Source organism: Teleopsis dalmanni, chromosome 2 (assembly GCF_002237135.1).
Source record: "Teleopsis dalmanni isolate 2A chromosome 2, ASM223713v2, whole genome shotgun sequence".
NCBI classification, from domain to species: Eukaryota; Metazoa; Arthropoda; class Insecta; order Diptera; family Diopsidae; genus Teleopsis; species Teleopsis dalmanni.
This window is the reverse complement of record NC_051847.1, coordinates 228,002,706-228,027,547: the sequence shown is the minus strand read 5'-3', so window position 1 is coordinate 228,027,547 and position 24,842 is coordinate 228,002,706. Positions and strand designations below refer to the sequence as shown.

Here is a 24,842-nt window from a genome sequence, read left to right as displayed (position 1 = left end):
CGAATGCGAATTCGAATAAGAAAACTGGTGTCTGTGTAGTAATCCACTGATGTCATTACGTCGCTGGCTCACTACAGTGGTTAGTGGTTAGGGAGTTCAGTTTGGCAGTTCAGTGTAAAGAAATTGTTGAGTTTATATAACATATGTATGTATTTTGTGTTTGGAAATTGTGCACGCATCCGGAATAGTGCGAAGAAGTGTGTGCTGCGTAGAGTTAAATTTACGCTTCAGCTGAAGAATTTATCCCCTGACGGTCAGAAGCAGATATGGAGCAAATTTGCAATCGATACGCCGTTAAAGGGATGCTAGCATATTAAATAAGAGTACAAAACGTGGGTTGAACTACATGTATGATGAACTAATATATTGTAAAATATAAGCGATAAAAAAGGATACAACTTGTACAAATGTCAGCTTAACGGTGGGAGCACTGGGGCAGGGGCAGGGGCAGTGGATCTACTTACAAAACGCATTCAAATGAAAATTTGCTATTTTCGAATAGGGCCAAATCATTGATCCTTCGTAGAAGGAGTCACGGCATAACAATGTAGTTGCAGCTGTTCTTTGTAATATGATTAGCAAACAGTCAAAGCGATTACTGGAGCTAGATGGGGGAGATTATGAATACCTTTTTGACGTGACTTAATTTATAATAACCTAAAAATATAAGAAAAAAAAAAAACAAATGTTTACAAATATGAATAACTAAAAATATTAAGGTTTTAAATTAATTTGCTGAGTCAAGGGATACCAAATAAAATTAAAATGATTTTTCTTTTTCATGACCACAATATTTTTATTTATATTTATATTTATTTTTATTTTTGTTTTTTATCATTATTATTTTTTTATTTTTATTTTTGTTATTGTTATTTTACCAAGTTGTTTGTTTTATTTTACTTTGTTTCGTTTTGTTTCGCTTTCAATTGTATCAGCTTCAATATTTGTACTTCTTGGCATTGCGCACCTCCCTCGCTTGTCCAAAAAGGATTCAGTTCGTTCTTCTAATTTTTATCGCCAGAAACCACAAACTTTAACCACTGAAACGAGATAAGTGGAAAAAAATATAATACAAAAGGTAAAAATATGAGTCAGGCAATTAGCAGGCATGAATGACTTGGCAGATGATGGAGAACTTGCAAGTTGTAAATCTTGATTTTATGAACCATACTCATACAGAAGAAAAATTTCGCCCCTAGGAAAAACGCCAAGTTAAGTCAATAAATTTTATAAGAAAACTGATATAATAAATTCTCTTCAGAATCTAAATTATTATTCCTAGAAGAAGACAACGCCTATAATTCTGACCTATAATTCTTCAAGGAACACGTGAAACGATGTGCATAAATTTTCGGGTACATTTGTTAGATAAAAAGTTAAAGAAATATTATAGCATTTTGACATTTTGAACAATTCCTACAGTATTGTAATTAAATAACTCTCAAAATATTCGATCTGTCATGCCCAAAATTGGAAGACGATGCGATTCTTAATAATGTTACTACATTTTATATAAAACTTTGTTAATAAAATAAACGGGGGAAGTGCAGCAAACCATTAATCGAGTAAGCTGGTGGAGGCTACTAGACGTGACCATGGACGTTTCACGTCTATATTGGCAAGCTAAGCAGGTAAGTAAGTAAAAGAGTTAAACAACACTGTCAATAAGAAATTTTAATTGAGTATTTATTGATGCTAAAATGGGATTGGTTCGTAACGACAGCGGATATATGGTTCAATTATTTAATATCTATGCTCAGTCAATCAGTTGCACTTATATATCATTTTTTATAATTCTGTTTTTTTTATTTTTGTGGTTAAAAAGCTGCGATATTTATCAATAACGAAGTGTTTTCTACATTTTAGCACCCAACTTTTAAAATTGCATTCACAAACTTACAATAATTTACGCAAGTAGATCCGATCCAAAAGGAATGAAATCCAATGTAATGATATAAGCGCATTTATTGTGGTCCCGGACACTATTTCTTACCTTTAATGATATCAATATATCACAAACTGAGTAACTAGTTGCAACAAGATCATTTAGTAAGTGAAATCAAAGAAAAGTAATCATATGATCCATATAAGGCAAGCAGTCATAGAGTAGGTGTGGCAAATATTTATTTTCCTCCCCACAATTGCAAACTTATATCTCTAAATTTACAAATAAATGTAAACGTACTTTAGATACGTGATTAAAAAAATCTATTAAAGTTGTATATTTAGATGCAGAAAGGCCAAAATACAATTCCTTGCTAAAGTTCAGTTCAAATGTTACAATATTTCAACTTCATGAATTAAATATTTCCAATCGACAAATGTCAACATTCCCAAAGTACTCGCAAATAATTGAATAAATATTGGTTACAAATATTAGTAAAATAAATTTGTAGTTATGAATATACGAAACTTCTGAAGTAGGGTTATCAGGTCAGTGTTAAACTGATATACCCTTTGCTAAGTATAGGGATGATTTATAGTTTGTATAAGAAAGTCATCAGTAATCATGTGTATACTCCAAAAGTACTCACGACGGTTCTAAATCCTAAATGAACTTAATGAACTGTCAAACCGGCAAAGTGAGTAATGAGCTAACGATGGTGAGCACAAAAAGAAGACAAATTACCTCAACATTATTCAATTAAACATATATAAATAATTTCTCGTACATTGTATCCAAACTTTAACTAGTTTATGTTGAAGACTTAATAACTTCAGTTAAAATGTCTTATTCCATAATAAATCACTCACGTGAAATTAGAATTCTTTTTCGTTTTATTTATTCAAACAAAATTTGGGTCAGGATTCTTTAAATTCTTTGCATAGTTAAGTTACCTATATATTTGTACATATATCCTCCACAAACAAATATTAGCAAAAATATATTAATAAATTAATATAAGTAGGATTCTTGATATAAAACTTTCACATATGAAAATATACTCTTCAAATAAATTATTATAGTTAATCGATCATTATTTAAAGACAAATTATACGGTAGTAGTACACAAATAACTATTTCATAAATTTTTGTTATTTTTATAAAGCGAATTCCAGTACTATATGCCACATTGGGAATCAATACAAATTTCATTGAGCTAATATTGCCAACACTATCAGGCACTACTATAGATGAGACATTGCAATTATATTTAACACTACATAATAAAGGCATATTGTGCATCTTATAAAATCTTAAATCTCACCTTTTAATGAGAAGCCGTACGATTACATCCTATAGTCTTGAAATTTGAGCAATAACAGACACTAATGAGAAATGGTTGCAAATGTTTGAATATACGATTTTACTCCGAATTTTTGGTGTAAATCGTAACTAGAAAGTAATGAAGAGTTACTGAAAAATTAAGAGAATAGCGTAAGATATTTAAATTATATATACGAAAATAGTTATCCCGCGCTGAATGTGACCTGTCCTGTCGAGTACATACCAAATACAGAGGACGATACTCATCCTGTTAATTGTATCGATAAAGACTATCGATCAGAACTTTCAGCGTGAGAAACTGGAAAAATTAAGTCGAAGTATAAAATGATAGATAGATTAAAGATGAGTCCAAACCCCAATCAAATTATAATGCTAACTGTTGATGATGGTGAAATAAATCCACACTTCCTAAATATTAATATGCTTCCAATAAATAAGTTTTCGGTTTTTTTTTTTGGTTTCTTATTTATTACAAATATTTTTCGATTACAATTACTTGAATCTTTTAATATTATTATAAGTAGCTCAGATACTTGATAGGTTTGTGTATCCAAGTTAAGAAAATTTAAAAAAGTTTGTACCAAGAATTGACAAAACAAAACTGCACGACTGCAAATAAGATTATTTTAAAAATATTTTAAATATTTTTTGCTTTATCATTTCTGAGATTTAAAAAGTCGTATGTGTGATTCTAGCAAAGCTGCTAATTTGGCGGGCAGCTTTACTTAAAGCAGACATACGAAGCGATACAAAAGCGTTATTCTAATGAGCCGCTAGAAGAACGCTTTTGTTGATTAACACCGAACAACAAAAATAAATTTATTTTTAAATAAATCAATATTAATACACTTAATTAAGAATTGATAAAGAAATAAACGAGTCACTATGTAGACAGTATGTATCTACATTGTTGAAGGTCTTCGAGTAGTATGCTTATATTATATTTTGTTTGTATTTGAACTCGTCAGTTGCCACGAGTTCAGATACAAGTCCACAGTAGTTTAATGACACATTTACACACTTAATTAGGCTACTAAATTTATGAATACTTTTCATTTAATTTAATATTATTTAATTCAATTTAATTAATTTGATTTAATATTTGCTACTTTTAGTATACATTAATTAGAAATTTTGACTGTTTTTTTTTCATTCTACGCTATATAGTACATACATATAATGAGTTTTTCATAAAATAATTACCAGTTTCATTTTAGTTTTTTTGTTACTAATGTTGAATGTAATATTTTAAAAATATAATTAAATTCCTTTTTATATTGCAGTACACGTTATTAATTTTTATTTTAAATTTAATTTACAATTTTTTCAATTAATGCACTTTAAGTGAAGCGCTTGATTGCATTTTTGTTCCTTTGTTTCTCTGTGAGTTACAAAAAAATTAACACAATTTAATTAAATAAAATTCAATTTTATCATATACTAAAAATATTTAGAACTAATTAATATTTAATCAGTTTAAAAACTTTCAACTTTAAATAAAGTTTTTGGAACTATTGTCTATTGTCTACATCTACTTTAAAATGGTGGCAATATTGCAGGCCAGCAGAAACTAATAGTAATTAATTGCTTGGAAACAAATTTTATTATTTTATAAATTTATTATAATTCATTTAAATTTTTTATATCACTAAAGTCTATAATTCAAATTGGGAATAACATTTTTTTACTTTTAAAAGAGTTATGCTGTTTTTGAAGAAGCTCTGAAAAGTTTATCAATAACCTTGATCTGTGTTCGATTTATATTAAAAGACAATTTCTAGGGATTACATCTCTCATTCATTGCAGTATACCATTGGTCATAATAATCCAATTGAAGTATGAAATTCTAAACAAGTTTTTCGTTTGTATAAAAAAAAGAATTAGGCCAAGTTATCAAAGAATCAGATATTGTAAAGAGTTTTGGTCAACTGCAATGATATATATGGCTAAAACCAGCAAATCTTTTTATGGACTGGAGATATTTTGAACACTGAAGAAACTGTTTGTAATTCGCAATTATTTGGATATTTTAAGCTTTAATGTAAGTCTATAACCCGCAATTTATCTAAAGTTTCCTTTGCTGTTAATTAGAAGATGAACTTAGCTACCGCCGAATTATTTACTTCAGACTTATACAGTAGGTTTTATATCTGAGTTAAAGAAAAATTTATGCTAAAATTCTAATTAGACAAATCTTCAATGACTATAGAAACACATTTTTCTTATGAAAATGGTTCACGAAAATCAAAGTCCATGAGAAAAATCATATACAGAGGAAGTCTATTCACTGTCTATTTAAAACGTGACAGGAAATACCATATTATCCGACAATAAAATTATCATCTCAGCCAATTAATGCGACTGCTAAAAGATAATTAAGAATATTATTAAATCAATGCCGAAAAATATTAATCACACTGTGTGATTAATATCACTGATACTTATAGTTTTAAAAGATCTACGGAGTGTTTGTATTTCTTAATAATTAATTTTGAATAAACTTTACTCATTTGAATGATATTTGAACGAAAATGCATTTTGGTATCTTTTAATAGTTAATTGTATACCCAGTGAACCTCGTGTGATGCTCAGTTGTCAAACAAGAGTTCCATTTTATTGCTTCAGATAATTTAATTTTAAAACGGAAAATTGTTAAAAATTTTAATGAAGCGAGCAATATTTTAATATCTAAACTGATAACATTCAACAGACATTTCAGCAGAGAACACTCTCAATTTGATATGTTACGATGACTAATCAGTTGTCATCTAGAATATTAGAAACTGTGTCACGGAATTCATGTAATCGTAAAGAAAACTCTTATATACGCCTAAAAAACAAAATAGAAGTACAATAATTTTTCATCATTGCTTCACCTTACTTGGTGCATTTTTTTCCTTTCCCTTAAATCAACCGATGTCTTTTTACATTATTTGATGTCTTTTTCAAGTCGTATTAAAACCCCAAAAAACTTTTCGACCATCTACGAAGACTAAATATGATTGATTTTATTTATTGATCATGGAACTAAAATTGAAAGACGATTTTTTTATGTTTTTCATCAAAGCTTACGTTTCAGCAAGGCTTTGAGTGTCAAAACTGATGTTTGATAAAAAAGGGACCACACACTTAATTCTTTCATAGATACGCAAAAACAAAAGGTACAACGTAGCGTATGATTGACATTTTTGACACTGAGTATTTTTGCTGTTGCTATTAGACCTGCCCTGCCATGCCCCAATAAATAAAAAACTAATAAATAAATAAAAAAATAAAATTGAATCAAAAGATTAAATAAAACTATTTTGTTTTTGCTTCAGTTAAAGATAAAATTCTACACAAATACACGCAGCACAACATTCAAATTTTATACATTTTACACTTTTGCTTATTAAATATAGACAAAATAATTGAAATTATTATTATTAATAAAGTCACTTAAATATTATTTTGTTCTGTTTCTGTTTTAGATTTTCACTTCTACACTTAGATTAGAAATTGTACAATACATTTGATACTACATTAATTGGAAGCCACTTATGATTGAGGAAGGGTCCTAGGTTTGCAGTTAACTTTGCTTGTGAGACCAAAACGGTTTGCTAAATTTTATTTGAACTTTAAGTGAAATATTGTATAATTTCCTTAGAACTTGCTGTTGCAGCGCATAGATACAGTATTTGAATATGTGATGTAATCGAAGTGCATTTTTGGTCACTCTACTCTAATATGTTTATTGTCAGTGGAAACGCGGAAAAAGTATTTCAAAAATGTTAGAAAAATTATTATATTTTTTGCAAAATTGGTTCGCATTGGCGCTGCTGTGATGAAAACGAAGGCGACATGGGAATGCAAAATTATTTATTTGTCTTCGTCCATGTCCTCGACTGTTGTAATTTGACTTTGTATGCTTTGACGCACTTCTAGGGGGCGATGATCTCGTTCGTCAGTGCCATGCAGCTTAACCGCAGCTTCGATGAGCGATGGTGCTGACGCTGCTGTGCTGGCGTTTGGTTTCGAGAGTTGCTTTATGGGTTGACGCAAATTTGATTCGAATTGTGCTATTTGTGCTATTGCCAAAAAGGAACCTTGAGGTGGCGTTGTTGCCGTTGTCGTCGGTATCGTCGGTATCGTGGTGGGTGTCAACGCAAAAGTGCAGTGTTTGGTTAATGGCGCAGATGGCGTTGTGGCCGCACTCATTGAACTTGAGGAGCCTGTTCCAAACATTAGTATTGGTGGTACAGAAGCAACTGTTAAAGTGGAACCTGAAGCCGATATAGCTGGCAGAGAGGGCCTAGCTGCTGGCGGTGTTAGTGCCACATTTGATTTATTTGTCTTACTCACTGCTATAGCTGTTGTTAATTCATTACTTTGATGTATACTAACAACACTGCGACGTTGACGATGATGATGACGATGAAAGCTTTGACATCGCCGACAACATGTGCGATCACGCAGTTGCTGCTGTTGTTGGTGTTGCTGCTGCTGTAACTGATGTGTATGATGATGATGATGGTGATGCTGATGCTGATAAACGCTATTGCGACCGCAGTTGCTACATCCGCTACTGGAGCTGCAACTGCTTAGTTGACGTCACATAATAGAACGATTGCCTTCGAATTGATTTACAGATGAATAACCAAACGAAGTTGAGGCTGCAACCATAGCCGCAGCAACATGACACTGCATCATTAAAAAAATTTAAAAAAATATATACAAAATTTTATCACAAAAAAGTATCTGTGCTCTTGGAGTATTTGTGCGTGTGGATATGTGGATATGTAGTGTGCCAGTGCCGTTATTGGGTTCAATATGTTGTCTATTTACTATTGAGCAACGTATTAGAGTTTGTGCTTGCAAGTGTAGGGTGTACCTTAATTACAAAGGAATCGCCGATTTAAATATTCAATAAAGAACAATTTTACATTTTTATGGTAATTGTACAAATATTAGCTTAATTAAGAGCATTAAGGCATTCGCATGTTAATGGAAAAAGGTTCAAAGGATAATAGAGTGCGGAAATGTCATAGAAAATATAGTTAGAAACAGAATTCAATTTACATTTTTAAACGAGTAATTTTAAGAATCACAAGAATACAGAAACTAAGAATAATATTTGATTATTTACTAAGGATGTTTGAATATAAAAATTAAAATAACTTCAATACTTAATAATCTATCTCTATTTTTTTCTTCATAGTATTAGCACAAAATATTATTTAAATTAAGAAACATGATTTAATGATTTAAATGATTTAAAATTTTTTATCTAGAATAAATAAATATAAATTTATTTATAAATTCTATATATTCTCAATATATTACTTATAAAATCCTAATTTTTTTCAATTCACTTGCATATCAGAAGTCGCAATTGTACTGCGTCCTTTGCAGAAGGACACACCAATTTCAATAACACAATTCTGCAGCGTATTTCGGGTAATTCGATGTTTTACATACTTGGTACCCACAGTGAAGATTATTTATATGTAATAGGTTGCTACATCGGTTTGTTATGCTAAAGCATAAGTCTTCATTCTTAAGTGTTTAATTATTGATAATATCGTGACATGATAATAATATGGGGAAAATCATGTATTTGGAGTAGTTGTTGGGAGAACTCGTAGTAATGCTAAACATAAAAGTGCAATATTGAGGATACCAATTTTTGTTGGAGCTAGCAATCGTATTCGTTTATTTATGGCTTATGAATACTACTCCTTAATGAAAGGACTTCTTTTTAAATTTTAAAATTTTTAAATTAAGACAAATAGCTTCTTACGACTGTTTATATATAAAATATAATAAAATAAATTCATTTTAGAAAAATTTTAATATGTTTGCTTTTATGTACATATGTATATGTACTATTATGAATTTGTTGGTTTTATAATTCTACTTTCATGAAACCTTTAATTTTTTACTATATAAACTATATTTACAGGGATCGGTTATAACCAATATATATTTTAAGAAAAATTTGAGTGCATTATATTCAAAATAAGAAAACAATAACGAATGTGTAACAATGCTACAAACACAACGGAAAGTGCAACAACTCTAAAAACTTTGGGAACATTAAACAATCCCATTTAACTAGAAACTGGGCTAAGAAGTAATGAACCTAAGTTTTACATACCTTTGAGGGAAAAGTAACGTGAAACGAATAAACCAACGAGGCTGTTTAATACATAAGAAAAACCATTTATCGAAAAGCGTCAACAACATCCTTAAAATATCCTTTTCTTGCTATGAATTCAATTTTCTTGGTTGCAAGTTGCAAGCACGCTAAGGCCAATTGAGTTCACTTGTTGCAACCACTGATTTATAGCATTGCTGTAAAACGTACGTGCTCTCCTGCACTGGTAACTAAATCAATTTCATATCGACGGAAGCGCTGCCGCAATGTGCAAGGACTTGATAAAAATGCAATGAAAAAGGAAATGGCTTAAACAGCGCTTAATACGTTGCTTTCATTAAATTCCTGTTATAAGGATGTTGCATGCTCTAACATAGAAATAATTCCCTTCGGCTAATGAGTTCCTCCTTTGAGTTGGAATCATCTCACCTAAAAATTCATCATGTCAGCACCCAATGCCCAACACCAACCGCCGTAGAACGAGAAGCTGGAGAACAACGATGAAAAGTTGTTGGATTGATTCTGTGTGGTATGAGTTTTGGAACTAACACTAAATGTAAGTTTGTTCGCAGGAGTTGTGTCTGACGTGTTGTATGCCGTGTAGCGAACAGGTGGAGTAGCATCTTCGTGTGGCGAATCTCTGTAAGAAATTGTATGGTTTGGTGCTTGTTTTGTGTCTTATTTGCTTTTTAAAATAATTTAAGAAAATATTAATTACAATAACTTAGTCATTTTCAGGGTAAATAAGCTGTTTACTGGCACGAATTTATCAAATCGTACCAAATATTCCCAAATACCAAATGCTCCTGCGTGGGCACCAACGTCTATTTGTTTGTTTGTGTCCATGTGTTCGACTGAGTCGTTAGCTTTTCACCAGGTTTGTGTTTAAATTGAGTACTAAACATTATTTTAAGGTAAATAAAATACCAAAAATTCAAACAAAAGGTGATTTTTCAAAGTGTGGAACTGTTGGTACTCTGTAGTGGCTATAGAGACATGTAGAGATATGTATGTTTGCTAGTATATGCTTGTTTGTGAGTTCGCATGTTCAATTTTGGAATTTTGGAAAGCAGTCTAAGATAATTAAATGAATTTAACTTGACTCACCTGAGACTTGGAGCGCATGGTGGGCTGGTATTTTCGACGTATTTTCCGAGGACAACACACGCAAAGCAAACGCACAAATGCTCTGAAATTCATGAGAAAAGGGAAAATATTAACATGTAAACGGCACATTGCATGCACATTATTAGATTGATAAAAGATGAGGTCATTTAGCATGATTTTGATTTATTCCCTAATTTAAATATTATACTACCTACTGTGCGTTTTGTTGCTAAAATTTATAATTCTATATATCATATTTAGTTATTGATTGTCACAATTCGTGAATATTGTCTAATAACTTAATTGTTTATTCTTTCGTTAGTTCTTCCAGATAAATTAAGATAAATAAATAACCCTTTAGATAAGTTCAAGTTTAATTAGGTTAAGCCTCCTTTATACATTATGACATTATATACTTACCGCCTAAAATCTCTGCTCCAGCATGCGTAAATTACTGGATTCATACAAGAATTTATCCACCCCAACCATGTAACAATCGCTGACACAACTTCCTCGTGCTCAATGCATTGCATACAGAACCCAGATAGTAAATTAAAAACAAAGAATGGTAACCAACACACAATAAACACGCCCATAACAATACCAAGTGTCTTAGCTGCTTTCTTTTCTTTTGCGAACTTCGCTAATTTACGAGATAATGAGAAATTTTTACCCATGTGACGATGTCTCGCTAAGCCGTTATTATGCAATGCGGATAATGGTTCCTCATCTGTAATGAACATTTAAAAAAAAATATGTAAAAGCAATAACAACAGAGTCTCCATTCCACTATTATGATTTTTAATTTTTTCAAAACTAAGAAAAAAAGAACTAAGACTGGAACTCAATTAGATTATAATTTTTAATAAACTAGAAGAATATTATACTCTCTGAACTTACCATTTTCCTCTGGAGTTGAGGTAGTAGTCCCTGTCGCACTGTGATTATGATGTGGATGATGGTGTGAGTGTGTATGATGCTGCGAACCACCGCCACCTAGGGAACCACCACAATGCATAGATTGCTGATTTGACGGTTCTCGTGTTGTACCACCACGATGTATGCGTAATGTGAGCTGAAGTTCACCGGAGGCCATCAACACTTGTTTCGTGCCAATTTTGAGCGAACGTGTCTGTATGACTGCGGCACGGTAAATGCGACAATAGGTAAAAACCATTACGAGCAAAGGCAGATAGAATGATATGGTTGATGAGAATACTAAATAGCCGAGATGTTCAGTGAATGTACACTTATAGGCAGGCATTTCGCCATCACGTGCTGCACGCCACCAAACAATTGCTGGAAAACTTATGGCACTTGAACATACCCACACCGCACAAATAAGCGCAGCCGCACGTTTAACCGTCATACGCATAGGATACGAAAATGGATCGGTAATAGCCCAGTATCGATCCAATGAGATAACACATAAATTCAATATCGAAGCAGTCGAAAAGAGTACATCAAGCGAACGCCATATATCACACCAGTCAGTTCCAAAAAACCAAGTATTCTCCAGTACTTCGTAAAGTGCGGAGAACGGCATTACCACCAGCCCGACCAAACAATCAGCTACTGCTAAGCTGGTTATGAAATAATTCGTAGCTGTGTGCAAATAACGCTCTCTCACGACAGCCAATATGACGAGGGAGTTGCCAAATACCGTGGCAAACGAAAATAGAAAGAGAAAGGAGAGCAAACTCACGCGGTCATTCGGCAGCGCTTCAAGAAAATGTGATAGATCGGGCTCTCGAGTTGTGGTCACATTGTATGTAGTAGTCGTGATTTCCGTGCTTGTGGATAAATGGCTTTGTTGTTGTTCTGTGGTGCCCAGGAAGCCGTTGAAGTAGTCGAAAAGATCGTCGGATATATTAAAGCTAGAGTAAAATGGTGGGGGCGGTTCAGCCTGTAGGTGTGTTTGTGTATAATTGACTTGTTTCGCATCTGTTACGTGCTGAGTGAGCTGCTGCGTGGACGGACCAACCTGTTGTGCTTCCAGCGAGAGTAGTGGCAACTGTCCTGAAACATATTGCCAATACGACACTGAGTTCTCAGTTGATGAGTTGTTTGCATTTTTAACTAAGCCATTTACATCTAGCATTATATCTGTAGATATGTTATCGTTAATCAGTTCAGCTTTACAATTACAGTTTTGCGAACATAAATCTGTCCTTCAAAAACGTAAACCCATTATGTGACATGGTCCCGATTAGACATTTTTTTGTAGAAATGAATCGGCTACTGTGAATTTTGTAGACTTTTAAATAATCTGTGGAAAAAAAATCAATTGAAGTTTGTTAGAGCGGTTAAAGTCAAATTGTTAATATTGTAGGATTCTGTAGAATTATTAATTGATGTGTTATATGATTTATATATTATAATTTATTATATTTTAATCTATTGTAAATCATATTGTATAATTAAATTATTATAATTAATATATTATATAATTCATATATATATATAATATTTTATATGGTTAATATATGGTTAATTAATTTATCTAACTAACCCTGTATAAGATGTAATCAAACCAACGGTTCTAAGTCTTGTTTTATTGCCTTTTGTTTTTTGCGCTCGAGATGAGCAAATTTTATTGTTATATTTTTTGGCTGCAAGTAAACTCCGTTGGTTTGATTCTGTCTCTTGTTTTTCGATCGCGAACGTGTCAACACACGGGTACACATAAAAAAGTGATTAAACAATCAATAACCGAAATTGTATAAATTCAATTGTATAAATTAAATGAAATCAAAACCCAATTATAAAAACGTTTATAATTTACATTGTGTTAAAGAAATTGAAATAAAGATCATAAAACCCAATTATAAAAACGCTTATAATTTACATTGGCGACCGTGACAGGACTTTTTGCAATTTTAATAGTGGTTATTAATCTCCAATTTGTTAAAAAATCTAAATATTACCCACGTGTGGTAATCATTTTTTCTTATTAAGTTTGTAATCATTAGTGTACGCGTGTGTGCATTTCTTCCACACGGCTATTCTGTGGACTGTCGAACGTATATACTATTGTGCAATTGGTGGTTCTCGGTTTAGGTCCGCTAACCTCAAACCAGAACCTCGTGTCCGCATCAAGATCGCGCTCGACATTACAACAACAAGATACCTTTACTTGTTGATTGTACATACTTTCGCTTTTATTGTTTTTGGTTAATTTGTAACCATTAAAGTGCGCGTGTGAATATTTCTTCTAACCAGTTATATAGCTAACGTGTGCTAACCATTATAATATATCGTACATCTATATATATATTACCTATGTACTATCGTACGTATATACTCTTGTGCAATTGGTGGTTCTCGGTTTAGGTCCGCTAACCTCAAATCAGAACCTCGTGTCCGCATCAAGGTCGTGCTCGACATTTAAAATAACAACAACAAGCTATCTTTACTTGTTGATTGTACATACTTTCGCTTTTATTGTTTTTGGATAATTTGTAACCATTAATGTGCGCGTGTGAATACTTTTTCTAACCAGCTATATAGCTAACGTGTGCTAACCATTATAATATATCGTACATCTATATATATATTACATATGTACTATCGTACGTATATACTCTTGTGCAATTGGTGGTTCTCGGTTTAGGTCCGCTAACCTCAAAATAGAATCTCGTGTCCGCATCAAGGTCGTGCTCGACAGTTAAAATAACAACAACAAGCTATCTTTACTTGTTGATTGTACATACTTTCGCTTTTATTGTTTTTGGTTAATTTGTAACCATAATGTGCTCGTGTGAGTATTGCTCCTAAACGGTTATATATCTAAAGTGTGCTAACTTTAATAATATCGTACATCTGTACATATATACTATATACTATCGTACGTGTGTACTATTGTGCATTCTATGGTTCTCGGCTTAGGTTCTGCTAAGCGCCAAATAGAACCTCGTGTCCGCATCAAGGTCACGCTGAACAATTACAACAACAACAACAACAAGTTAACTTACTTGTTGATTACTGGTTAATATTTGCTTCCAATCAGTAAGTGTGCGGGTTCGTCAACGTCGCGTCTGACAACAACCACCGTAAGAGCAGTTCAATTTCGGAAAGCTCACTGTTGCTATTGTGACTTTTCGACTTCGTCAAATCCTTTGCTGTTCTCAAGTATCTACAACTGTTTCAATGGCAACGGCAGAGCCAACCACTACGGCAGAACTGTCAGAACTAAAACAACAGCGAGCCTCGACGAAAGCGAGTATTTCAAGAATCAAGGCGTTCGTCAAAGGAAAGAGTAATTCGCTCTCACAACCAGAACTGAAATGTCGACTAGGTATTTTAGAATCATATTTTAAACAAATCTTAGCTTTTCAGACGTTGATCGAGAAATTAGATGCAACTGACTCAGCTAGAGATGAATTAGAAGACCTATACGTTTCCACCAAAATATTAATCATGTCTCAACTGCAGGAAGAGGTCCACAATGCATCAGTGCTAGACGTAACAGCAATGATGCCCACCTCAAGTAAAAAATTACCACTGTTAAAATTACCTACATTCAGTGGTAAGTACTCGGATTATAACAATTTTATTAATTCGTTTCTCCAAATCATAGATCGCGAAATATACCTCACAAATATTGAAAAATTTAATCACTTACTGAACTGCCTTACTGGTCAAGCTCTAGAGACAGTACAGGCATTTCCTATTTTGAATGAAAACTATCCAAAGGCTCTGGATAGGCTTAAATCGCGCTATGACAATAATAGCCTAATCTTCGCCGAAAATATCGCGACACTATTTGATCTACCAGCAGTATCGGGTCAGTCAAGCCAACAACTTCGTAGTCTGGTAAACAATGCATCCGCTTTGTATGGTTCACTCTGTTCGCTAGGTACAGAGAAACAAATATGTGAGGCTCTACTTATCTCGCTAATCATGCAAAAAACGGACGCAATTACACGTAGGAAATGGAATGAATCGCGTAACTTCGACACATTACCTAGTTGGGAAGATTGCTCAAAATTATTGGATAGGCATTGCCAGTTTCTCGAATCACTCGACAGTGAAAACGGCAATCAGTCATCATCACAACGTAAACCTAATAATCTTAACTCCAAGAGTAACAGACGCTCAAAACAATACGCATTTGTTGCATCTACATCCAGCAATTCTTGCTCATTTTGTTCTAGCAATGAACACCTAATACAGAATTGTCATCGTTTTAAGGCACTGGAGGTGGTTCAAAGGTTTGAAAAGGTAAAGAGCCTAAAACTCTGCATAAACTGCTTATCGCCACGCCATCATGTGGTTAATTGCACATCAACGTTTAAATGTAAGGTTTGCGCAAAGCCACATCACACTCTCTTGCATCATTCGCAATTGCCAACGAATATTAAGAGCGCGGGATCATCACGACGCACAGAACACGCTGCTATGCCCAACGACAACGTTGCCAGCCATTCCCATCTTAATATGTCATCGGCCGAGCAAATAATTCTAGCTACTGCATTGGTTTTAGTGAAGGATTCATCGGGAAGTTATCAAGTGGGTAGAGCCTTGCTTGATTCATGCTCTCAGGTCAACTTCATAACGGAGGAGTTTTCAAAGAAGCTTAGTTTAGCAAAACATAAACATCGGTTGCATGTTTCCAGTATTGGTAGTTCGTTGACCAACATAAAGTATCAGACGCTCACATCAATCAAATCTCGTCATTCAAATCTTGAACTTGCTTTAAACTTTGGTATTATGAATCACATCGCATATCAACCAAGTTCTGAAATCGATATATCGTCGTGGAAGGTTCCACCAAATACACCTCTCGCCGATGAGCAATTCTTTAAATCCAAGCGCGTTGATCTCTTGCTTGGAGCTGAAAGTTTCTTTGATATTTTGTCTGTCGGTCAAATCAAACTAGGTGAAAATTTTCCAGTACTTCAAAAAACACTATTAGGATGGATTGTATCTGGCAAGTACAAGGGTCAGCCATTTGCATCACCAGCAGCAAAATGCCTATTATCAGTTGAAGATACAGTCTCCGATCAATTAGAAATGATGTGGAAGATAGAGGAAGTGCAATCGGCTTCAAAGTCATGGTCACCAGCACATGTTGCGTGTGAGTCATTATATCGTGAAACGGTTCACCAAAATGCGATGGGAAGAATTGTCGTTCGGTTACCATTCAAAGATTCACCAGATTGTCTTGGTTTGACACACAATATCGCCCTGCGCCGTTTTTATTCTGTAGAACGGCGATTGTCATCTAATCGTGCACTGAAGCAAGACTATCAAGAATTCATGAAACAATATCGAGAGCTCGGACACATGACGCGTGTTGAGACTCCGAAAACCAACGAACCTCATTATTATATCCCTCATCATTGTGTTTTAAAACCGTCGAGCACTTCGACCAAGCTGAGGGTGGTTTTTGATGCGTCATGTTCAACAACTTCGCAACGTTCATTAAATGATATTCTACTGGTCGGCCCGACAATTCAGTCGGAGTTATATTTGTTGCTACTTCAATTTCGTTTGCACCGATATGCCTTGACGGCTGACATTGTTAAGATGTACCGACAGATACTGATAGATGAACCAGATCGAAAATTCCAATATATTTTTTGGCGAGATACGGAGTCCGATCCTGTTAGTACTTACGAGTTGAATACAGTCACTTATGGTACTGCATCAGCACCTTTCCTAGCAACCAGGAGTTTGCAGTATTTGGCGGACAAATTTGAAACACAATACCCAATAGGCGCTGCACTCATTAAATCAGCGTTCTTTGTCGACGACTTCTTAGGTGGAGCAGATTCCATTGATCAACTCACCAATATCAGACATCAGTTAACGGCCATTCTACAGAAGGGTTGCTTCGATCTTGACAAATGGCATTCAAACCATCATGACTTCATCAGCGATACTACAACAAAGAGTTTGAATCTTGATACAGATACAGTCACCAGCGCTCTAGGCATCAAGTGGCACCAAATGCAAGATGTTTTCCTATTTTCGTTTAATGCACAACCAGGTCATATTGTAACAAAACGCACCATCTTATCCCTTGCGTCTTCATTATTCGACCCGCTTGGATTACTAGCACCGATCATACTCGTAGCCAAAATTATGATGCAAGAATTGTGGCTTTTGCGTGTGGACTGGGACGAGTCAGTCCCTCAAAATCTTCACTCAGCTTGGAAAACATTTATTCAAGATCTTACAACGCTTTCATCGGTTAAGGTGCCGAGGTACTGCCTATCCATAAACTATCAACAGGTTGATGTACACGGTTTCTGTGACGCTTCAATACGCGCATATGGTTGCTGTATATTTCTCCGATCACAAAACACATCAGGTAAGGTGACGGTCAGGCTATTCACTGCAAAATCCCGTGTGGCACCTATAAAGCGGAAGTCGCTACCTAAACTAGAACTCTGTGGTGCCTTACTTCTTGCCAAACTGTATCAGAAGGTCCAACCAATATTTGCGCAATTTAAGGGTGAAACGTTTTTTTGGACTGATTCACAGATTGTATTACATTGGTTGAAGCAGCACTCATCAACCCTGTCTGCATTCGTTGGCAATCGAGTAGCAGAAATTCAAGATATTACCGCAAATGGGCAATGGAGACACGTTCCTACCCAATCCAATCCGGCAGATGTTGTGTCGCGCGGCTGTAACATCCGCCAATTATCAGAGTCTTGTTGGTTTACGGGGCCGGAATTTTTGTTACTCGCTGATAAATACTGGCCGCATTTGAAATGTCACAACCTGGATATGGAAGAAGTCAATAAAGAGACGCGAAAGGTTGTATTCGTTAACACAAATGAAGACAACTACGTATTACAGGTATTGTCAAGATATAGTTCATACACTAAGATGCTACGAGTAATAGCGCAGGTACAGCGTTTTTATCATGTAACCAAGAATAAATTGAAGAACGGAGAATGTACCCTCCAACCTATTCAGCTACAAAAGGCATTGCACTGTATTATTTGGGTCATCCAACAGCAATTCTTCGAAATTGATATACAACGCCTACAACGAGGGAACCCAGCCGAAGGTACATTAAAGCATCTAAATCCCTTCCTGGACAATGTATTCGGTTATCAATTACTAAAGGTGGGAGGTCGCCTCGAGCTGAGTGACATCTCAGTAGGCCAACGTCACCCTATTTTGTTGCCGAAGGGCTGTTATTTTGTGGAACTTTATGTTCGGCATATACACTTGTGCAACTATCATGCAGGCGCAAAAGCACTAATTGCCCTTACTCGACTAAACTTCTGGATAATTAATATTCGAGAAATTGCATGCCGAGTCGTGCACTCGTGTATTCACTGCGTGCGTTATAAACCCAAACTACTTAATCAAATGATGGGTAATCTCCCAATCGAACGCCTCACTCCAAGCCGTCCATTCGCGCGTACTGCGGTAGATTTTTGCGGTCCGATATTAACGTATCTCCGAATTCGGGGACGGGTTCCATATAAGACCTATATAGCCGTGTTCGTTTGTTTGTCTACAAGGGCAGCTCATCTAGAAGCCGTGTCAGACTTATCTACGGAGGCATTTATTGCAGCACTGAAAAGGTTAATCGGTAGACGAGGGTTACCATCAAACATCTATTGCGACAACGCCACGAACTTCGTTGGGGCTAACAACAAACTAGCAGAGTTAAAAAGAATGTTTTTCGAGAAGTCTAATCAAGTGATGCTGCAGACCTTTTGCAGCAACCAATTCATAAATTTCAATTTTATACCGCCCCGAGCACCTCACTTTGGAGGTCTATGGGAAGCGGCTGTAAAAAGCGCGAAAGGCCATCTGTATCGAACACTATCAAATACTCGATTCACCTTTGAGGAGCTTGGAACAGCACTGATTGAAATCGAAGCTATCTTAAATTCGCGACCAATCACACCTCATTCTTGTGACCCGAGCGATTATGAAGCGCTAACGCCAGCACATTTTCTTATCGGTGGGCCGCTCAAAACTTTATCTGAACCAAGTCCTCAGTATGAAGCTGCTTCATTAATTGATAAATGGTCTCGTATAACCGCAGTCAAACATCACTTCTGGCGCAGATGGTCTAGAGACTATCTGAATGAGCTGCAGATACGCACCAAATGGACAGAAGAACAATCTAACATCACCGAGGGGGCTCTGGTTCTAATCCATGAAGACAATATGCCTCCACTACGCTGGTTGATGGGCCGAATCGTGCATTGCATCAGGGGTCCAGATAATTTGGTTCGTGTTGTTGATGTGCAAACCCCAAAAGGAGTAATACGCCGTCCAATCCACAAACTCGCACTATTACCAATTGAAAATCCTTTCAAGGGGGGCGGGATGTTAGAGCGGTTAAAGTCAAATTGTTAATATTGTAGGAATCTGTAGAATTATTAATTGATGTGTTATATGATTTATATATTATAATTTATTATATTTTAATCTATTGTAAATCATATTGTATAATTAAATTATTATAATTAATATATTATATAATTCATATATATATATAATATTTTATATGGTTAATATATGGTTAATTAATTTATCTAACTAACCCTGTATAAGATGTAATCAAACCAACGGTTCTAAGTCTTGTTTTATTGCCTTTTGTTTTTTGCGCTCGAGATGAGCAAATTTTATTGTTATATTTTTTGGGCTGCAAGTAAACTCCGTTGGTTTGATTCTGTCTCTTGTTTTTCGATCGCGAACGTGTCAACACACGGGTACACATAAAAAAGTGATTAAACAATCAATAACCGAAATTGTATAAATTCAATTGTATAAATTAAATGAAATCAAAACCCAATTATAAAAACGTTTATAATTTACATTGTGTTAAAGAAATTGAAATAAAGATCATAAAACCCAATTATAAAAACGCTTATAATTTACAAAGTTTTTTTTATTATAAAAGTCTGAATTGAAAATTGGATATTATATGTTTAAATTAAAATGGCGACAACTTTCATATTATATTTTTTTTGCCGTCACTACCCTAACAGCAGAAATAATCACGACAGTGAAATGTGTCCAATAGAACATTAAACATCAAAATTATATAAATTAACATTAAAAATTTAACGTCCTATACCTTTGGCACTTGCACCGCACTCTGAGCTGTCATGGCAGCTTAATGAAAATATATCTCAAGTTGTTGGCGTTGACAAATGTGCAAATCAAAGCAGAAAATCTCCTCGAGTTTATTCTTCACATCGCTGAGTCCTATGATGAAAGCATCAACAGGTGCTGCCAACCCAGTTGATGTACGCTCTGTTTGCTTCATTTAATATTAACGACTATATAAGTGTGTGCCTATTTATATCTATGTATTTGTGTATGTATATATGCATGTGTGTGTGTGTGTGTATGTGTATTCGTTGGCTGATATCAGTGTCAGTATGTGTACATAAGTATGAAATCGTTCAGTAAAGTTCAGCATTAAACCTTGTTTGCCTGTTTGCCTGTTTGCTTGTTTTCGTTTAATTGCGAATACTTTCGTCTGCGCCCGCCCGTTGCAGGAATCAGGAAGCCAATCAGTTTGTCGTAAATGATGTAAATTTTGCTGAATTATTAAACAGCAAATTGTGCAAATTAAGAGTGGAAGTTGATTCCATTAAGTAGTGGTGGCAGCAATAAAATACCGTCTTTAATCTTGTTTTCCTATACATTATCTTTTGATTGTGTTCATATGAAATAATTTCATTTGGATTCTAATTGAAATCTCACAAATTCATTTAAACTCATTTGTTAGTCTGCTGCTGTGGAAAATTTCATATTAATTTCATATTAAACCATTGTCACGTCGCCACGTAACTATAATTATTTATTATTCACGACTATAAGGATTAAATAATATTCGTTGAAAGTTGGAACCGCCACCGATAACATCAGTTACTCTTCTGGATAAATAGTTTTCCTGTCATTATTGTGAGTGCCTTGCCAGTGTATCAAACGAATGTTTGACATTACATTTTCTTAGAACCGCCTCTAATATCTAGCAGTATGTTCTAGCAAAAATGTTCTTAGGAGTTTATTTCTTTGAAAGAGGTTAAAAAATTAATTAACCACTTTCCTGATAATGTAACTTAATTGCCTACATGTTAAGTTCAAAGCTGATGTATTTCATATTATTTCATAGTAACTGACGTTTTACATACTCATAATAAGTTTGGTGATGTTTTTCTAGAGGAGTTAACTTTTTAATATATAAAAAGCTGCGATTCTTTATGATTTTAAGTTTCAATTTTGAAAATTATCTTATATTCATTAAGCACAAATCCTATCAATTAATTACGTTCCAACTTATTAAAATCTAAATAATTTCCCTTCTGAATCCAATGTACAATCACGGTCACCATGACTTCTCACAGTCTCAGTCAACGCTTCACCAAGTCCAACCACATTTCTGTTGCCACTATGGCCAGTTGATTATGTGCTAATTTGTCATATTTATTACTTCTTTAAATTGTAAGCGTATTTATATAGTTTCCAGCAGTCCTTGATATCTTCATTGGACCGATGGCTGAAATCTACTCAAAACTCATTTTTTCGATATAATTTAAGAAAGGTAAATTCTCACAGTGAGACTTTATTTGATAACGCAAAAATAATTATTTTGTTACAAGTTCAATAGGTTATATCAGTGTTCAATATTGTGTATTACTCGTTATTTAGTATGTAGTAGCTTCATTCTTTGAATTCATACATTGTGTAGCTTTAAAAACTTTTGCTTCTAGTGTCTGAAAATAATTTAGTTTTCAAATATTCTTAATTTGAAAACTTGTACTTAAAATTTCTGATTCAATGTGATTTCTTATGGGTTTTTAGAGATTTAAGGACTAGAGTTATCTACCCATATATAAATTACAAATTCACCTATTAATTTTGTTTCAAATGAAAGATTTTTATTTAAGTAACGAAATTTTCATGGGTTCCATAAAGGATTACAAAATATTTTTAGATTTCCAGCAATGAAAATACGATAATATTCATTGTCCTTAAGCATTGAGCCATATAAAACGTAGTTCATAAACTTTACCACGCATTTAAGCATACTTGACTATAAATCTTACTTGCATAATTGAAATTACAATGAAAATGTGGCTGCAAAATTAAAGTTCGCAAATCATTGATATTTTAAGTTAGGCGCCAAAACATCAAGGATATTATTCTCCGTTCGCTATTCCAAAAATCTCAATGTTGCGCTGTGCTGCGGTCAGACATTTTCTTAAATGAAACTTAATTATATTTATCTGTTTACATACTACTGTACATCGTAGTTTTGCACTTCCGCACTCTGCTGCAAAACTTGGCACACATCCAGTCAACGGACGCCTCTCCCGCTCGCCTTCCATTTTCCATTGCTAAGATTAATTTAATGTACAATCCGAATATTTGAATTTTTAATAAAGCTTGATTGCGTAGCTGCAGCCAAATGTGCCAGTGCCACAATAATATTTGCACAAAGCCAGCACGCAGACAATTCCTTTCTGCTTTTTGTATTCTTTGCAAATGTCTTCTTCTTTAAGACAAAAAAAGAAGAGCAAAAATTTACTTAAAAAATTCCTGACATATACTCTGATTGCAAAGGTCGACATTATCCTGCCAAAGTTGCGTTCTCATACAAAAAAATTTTAAGGTTACACACGGAGCTAAGGTTACTATTCTCCATGGTATCCTTAGTAATTCAATACTGCTTCGTGTTATGTTGCAATGTGTTGTGTTGTGTAGTGTTATGCTACATAGTATAACTAATAGTTCACTTCTGGCTAAGTTGATTACAAACATCTCATTGATATGCAGGAATTCGTGTGGGTCGTAAAAAGACTTGAGCCTCCGGTTATGCCTTGATTGACAGCTTGACAACCGCTAAGAATTGAACCTGTTAACACTTTAATTTCCGAAACTTACACATTTTCCCATATTCACAGTACACTGTGGGTAGTAAACAGTGAATAGTGAACAGTGAACACTGAACACTGAACAGTGAATAGTGAACAGTGAGCAATGAACGGTAAACGTTAAACATTGAACATTGTACTTTGAACGGTAAGTAACTGAGCTTTAAATGTTAAAAATGTTGTCACTATTTTGTGTAATTTTGTGGAATATTTCATGGACGAGCCACGTAGGGGATCGATGATAATGATGATGATAGCTTCACCATCACTTTAAAAGGTGGACATGCAAACGTGCAGGCTTGAAATCCGTGTAATGTTGCCTTTGTCTTTGAATTTACCACAGAACACGCTTTTATATTTAAATATGTAAATGTGACTGTGTTTATATAGTTGCATGTTAATGACACCCCCTCCATGTTTATGTGCCTATGTTATTAATGGGTCACTGATTACTTTCAAAATGGACCTTAAAATAGCACACATAATCACATAAATTCAAATTAATTTATGCCAACCACAACGAAGATACAACAGAATTAAATCATCGAAATTTCACTTTAAATTTAACAAAATTCAACAGAACTTTTCAAAATATCATAAATATTGTAAAATTTTTAATTAACATAATAAACATGCACATGAATGTTGGAAATAATTTCACTAAGCAAAATTTAATCACTTAAATGCAAAACTTTTTAATTCCCAACTTTACCCTCTTCGACAAAATTACCAACATTTAGTTCGTATTCGGTGCTCTATGTGGTGCGGGCGAGAGTGTGCAGAAGGATTTACCAACAAACATAAAATCAACAATTGTTTAAATTAATGTAAGGCCATGACTATGAGGATCTATGTGGGAGTTGTTATTGCGGTCCGAGCGGAGCAGTTGCTCACTTGAGCACTGCAAACTTTTGCAATAAGTTCGCAGAATTCCACACATGAACCTGAACTGAACTTTGCAACTCCTTTGATTAATATCAGCCAATTACAGTTTGTGAATTAAAGGCTTAACTGCACACAAAAGCACAATATTAACTATCTTTGTATCTTTGGAGTTTGTCTATGGGAACATAAAAGCCAGTTAATGTTTTGTTTGGTTTATTCACTGACTTTCTACGATGTATGTAACCATGATACAGACTCAAACTAGTTAAGCTGTTCGAGTATTTGAAAGACAACAAATTCTGATCTGATTAAGAGGAAAGCGTTCTAAGAAATGCTCTTAATTGGATTTTAGCTGAGTTGACATGGCTAATATGAGTAATAGATGGTGGAAATATAATACTTTTTTTAAACAAAACAAAAAGTATTCGGAACGGGTAATAAAGAATAAACTCATCACTTATTAGAATTAATCCAGTCATAAAAACAGTAATAATAGAATTTACAATACAAGCACATACACTTGAACTCATATATATACATTTATGTTATTGAGAATCGTGTTTATCATAAAAACTAAGAACTACTGTAAACTATCTGAAAACTACTGTAGAAT

General features: G+C 34.2%; 2 protein-coding genes across 4 annotated transcripts in view; one reads left to right on the top strand and one right to left on the bottom strand.

The window, feature by feature from the left end:
- Positions 1–894: 894 nt before the first annotated feature.
- On the bottom strand, positions 895–12,727 carry LOC119678782 (dopamine receptor 2). 3 transcript variants are annotated; one of them, XM_038090836.1, is made up of 4 exons: positions 11,373–12,727; positions 10,893–11,202; positions 10,473–10,554; positions 895–1,040 (listed from the first exon to the last, which is right to left on the bottom strand). In XM_038090836.1, exons 1-4 carry the CDS (start codon positions 12,571–12,573, stop codon positions 1,005–1,007), a joined length of 1,629 nt encoding a protein of 542 aa, XP_037946764.1. In that variant the 5' UTR covers positions 12,574–12,727; the 3' UTR covers positions 895–1,004. The 3 variants fall into 3 exon arrangements, with proteins under 3 accessions (XP_037946764.1, XP_037946763.1, XP_037946761.1); XM_038090835.1 differs by lacking the exon at positions 895–1,040 and adding an exon at positions 7,620–7,909; XM_038090833.1 differs by lacking the exon at positions 895–1,040 and adding an exon at positions 9,527–10,005.
- Positions 12,728–14,621: 1,894 nt separating this feature from the next.
- Positions 14,622–24,842, top strand: part of LOC119676873 — a 23,339-nt gene continuing 13,118 nt past the window's right edge. Inside the window, exons 1-2 of the mRNA XM_038088131.1 lie at positions 14,622–14,961; positions 15,052–19,783. Of these exons, the coding sequence (XP_037944059.1) occupies positions 14,622–14,961; positions 15,052–19,783 (5,072 nt within the window). The remainder of the gene's footprint in view (positions 14,962–15,051; positions 19,784–24,842) is intronic.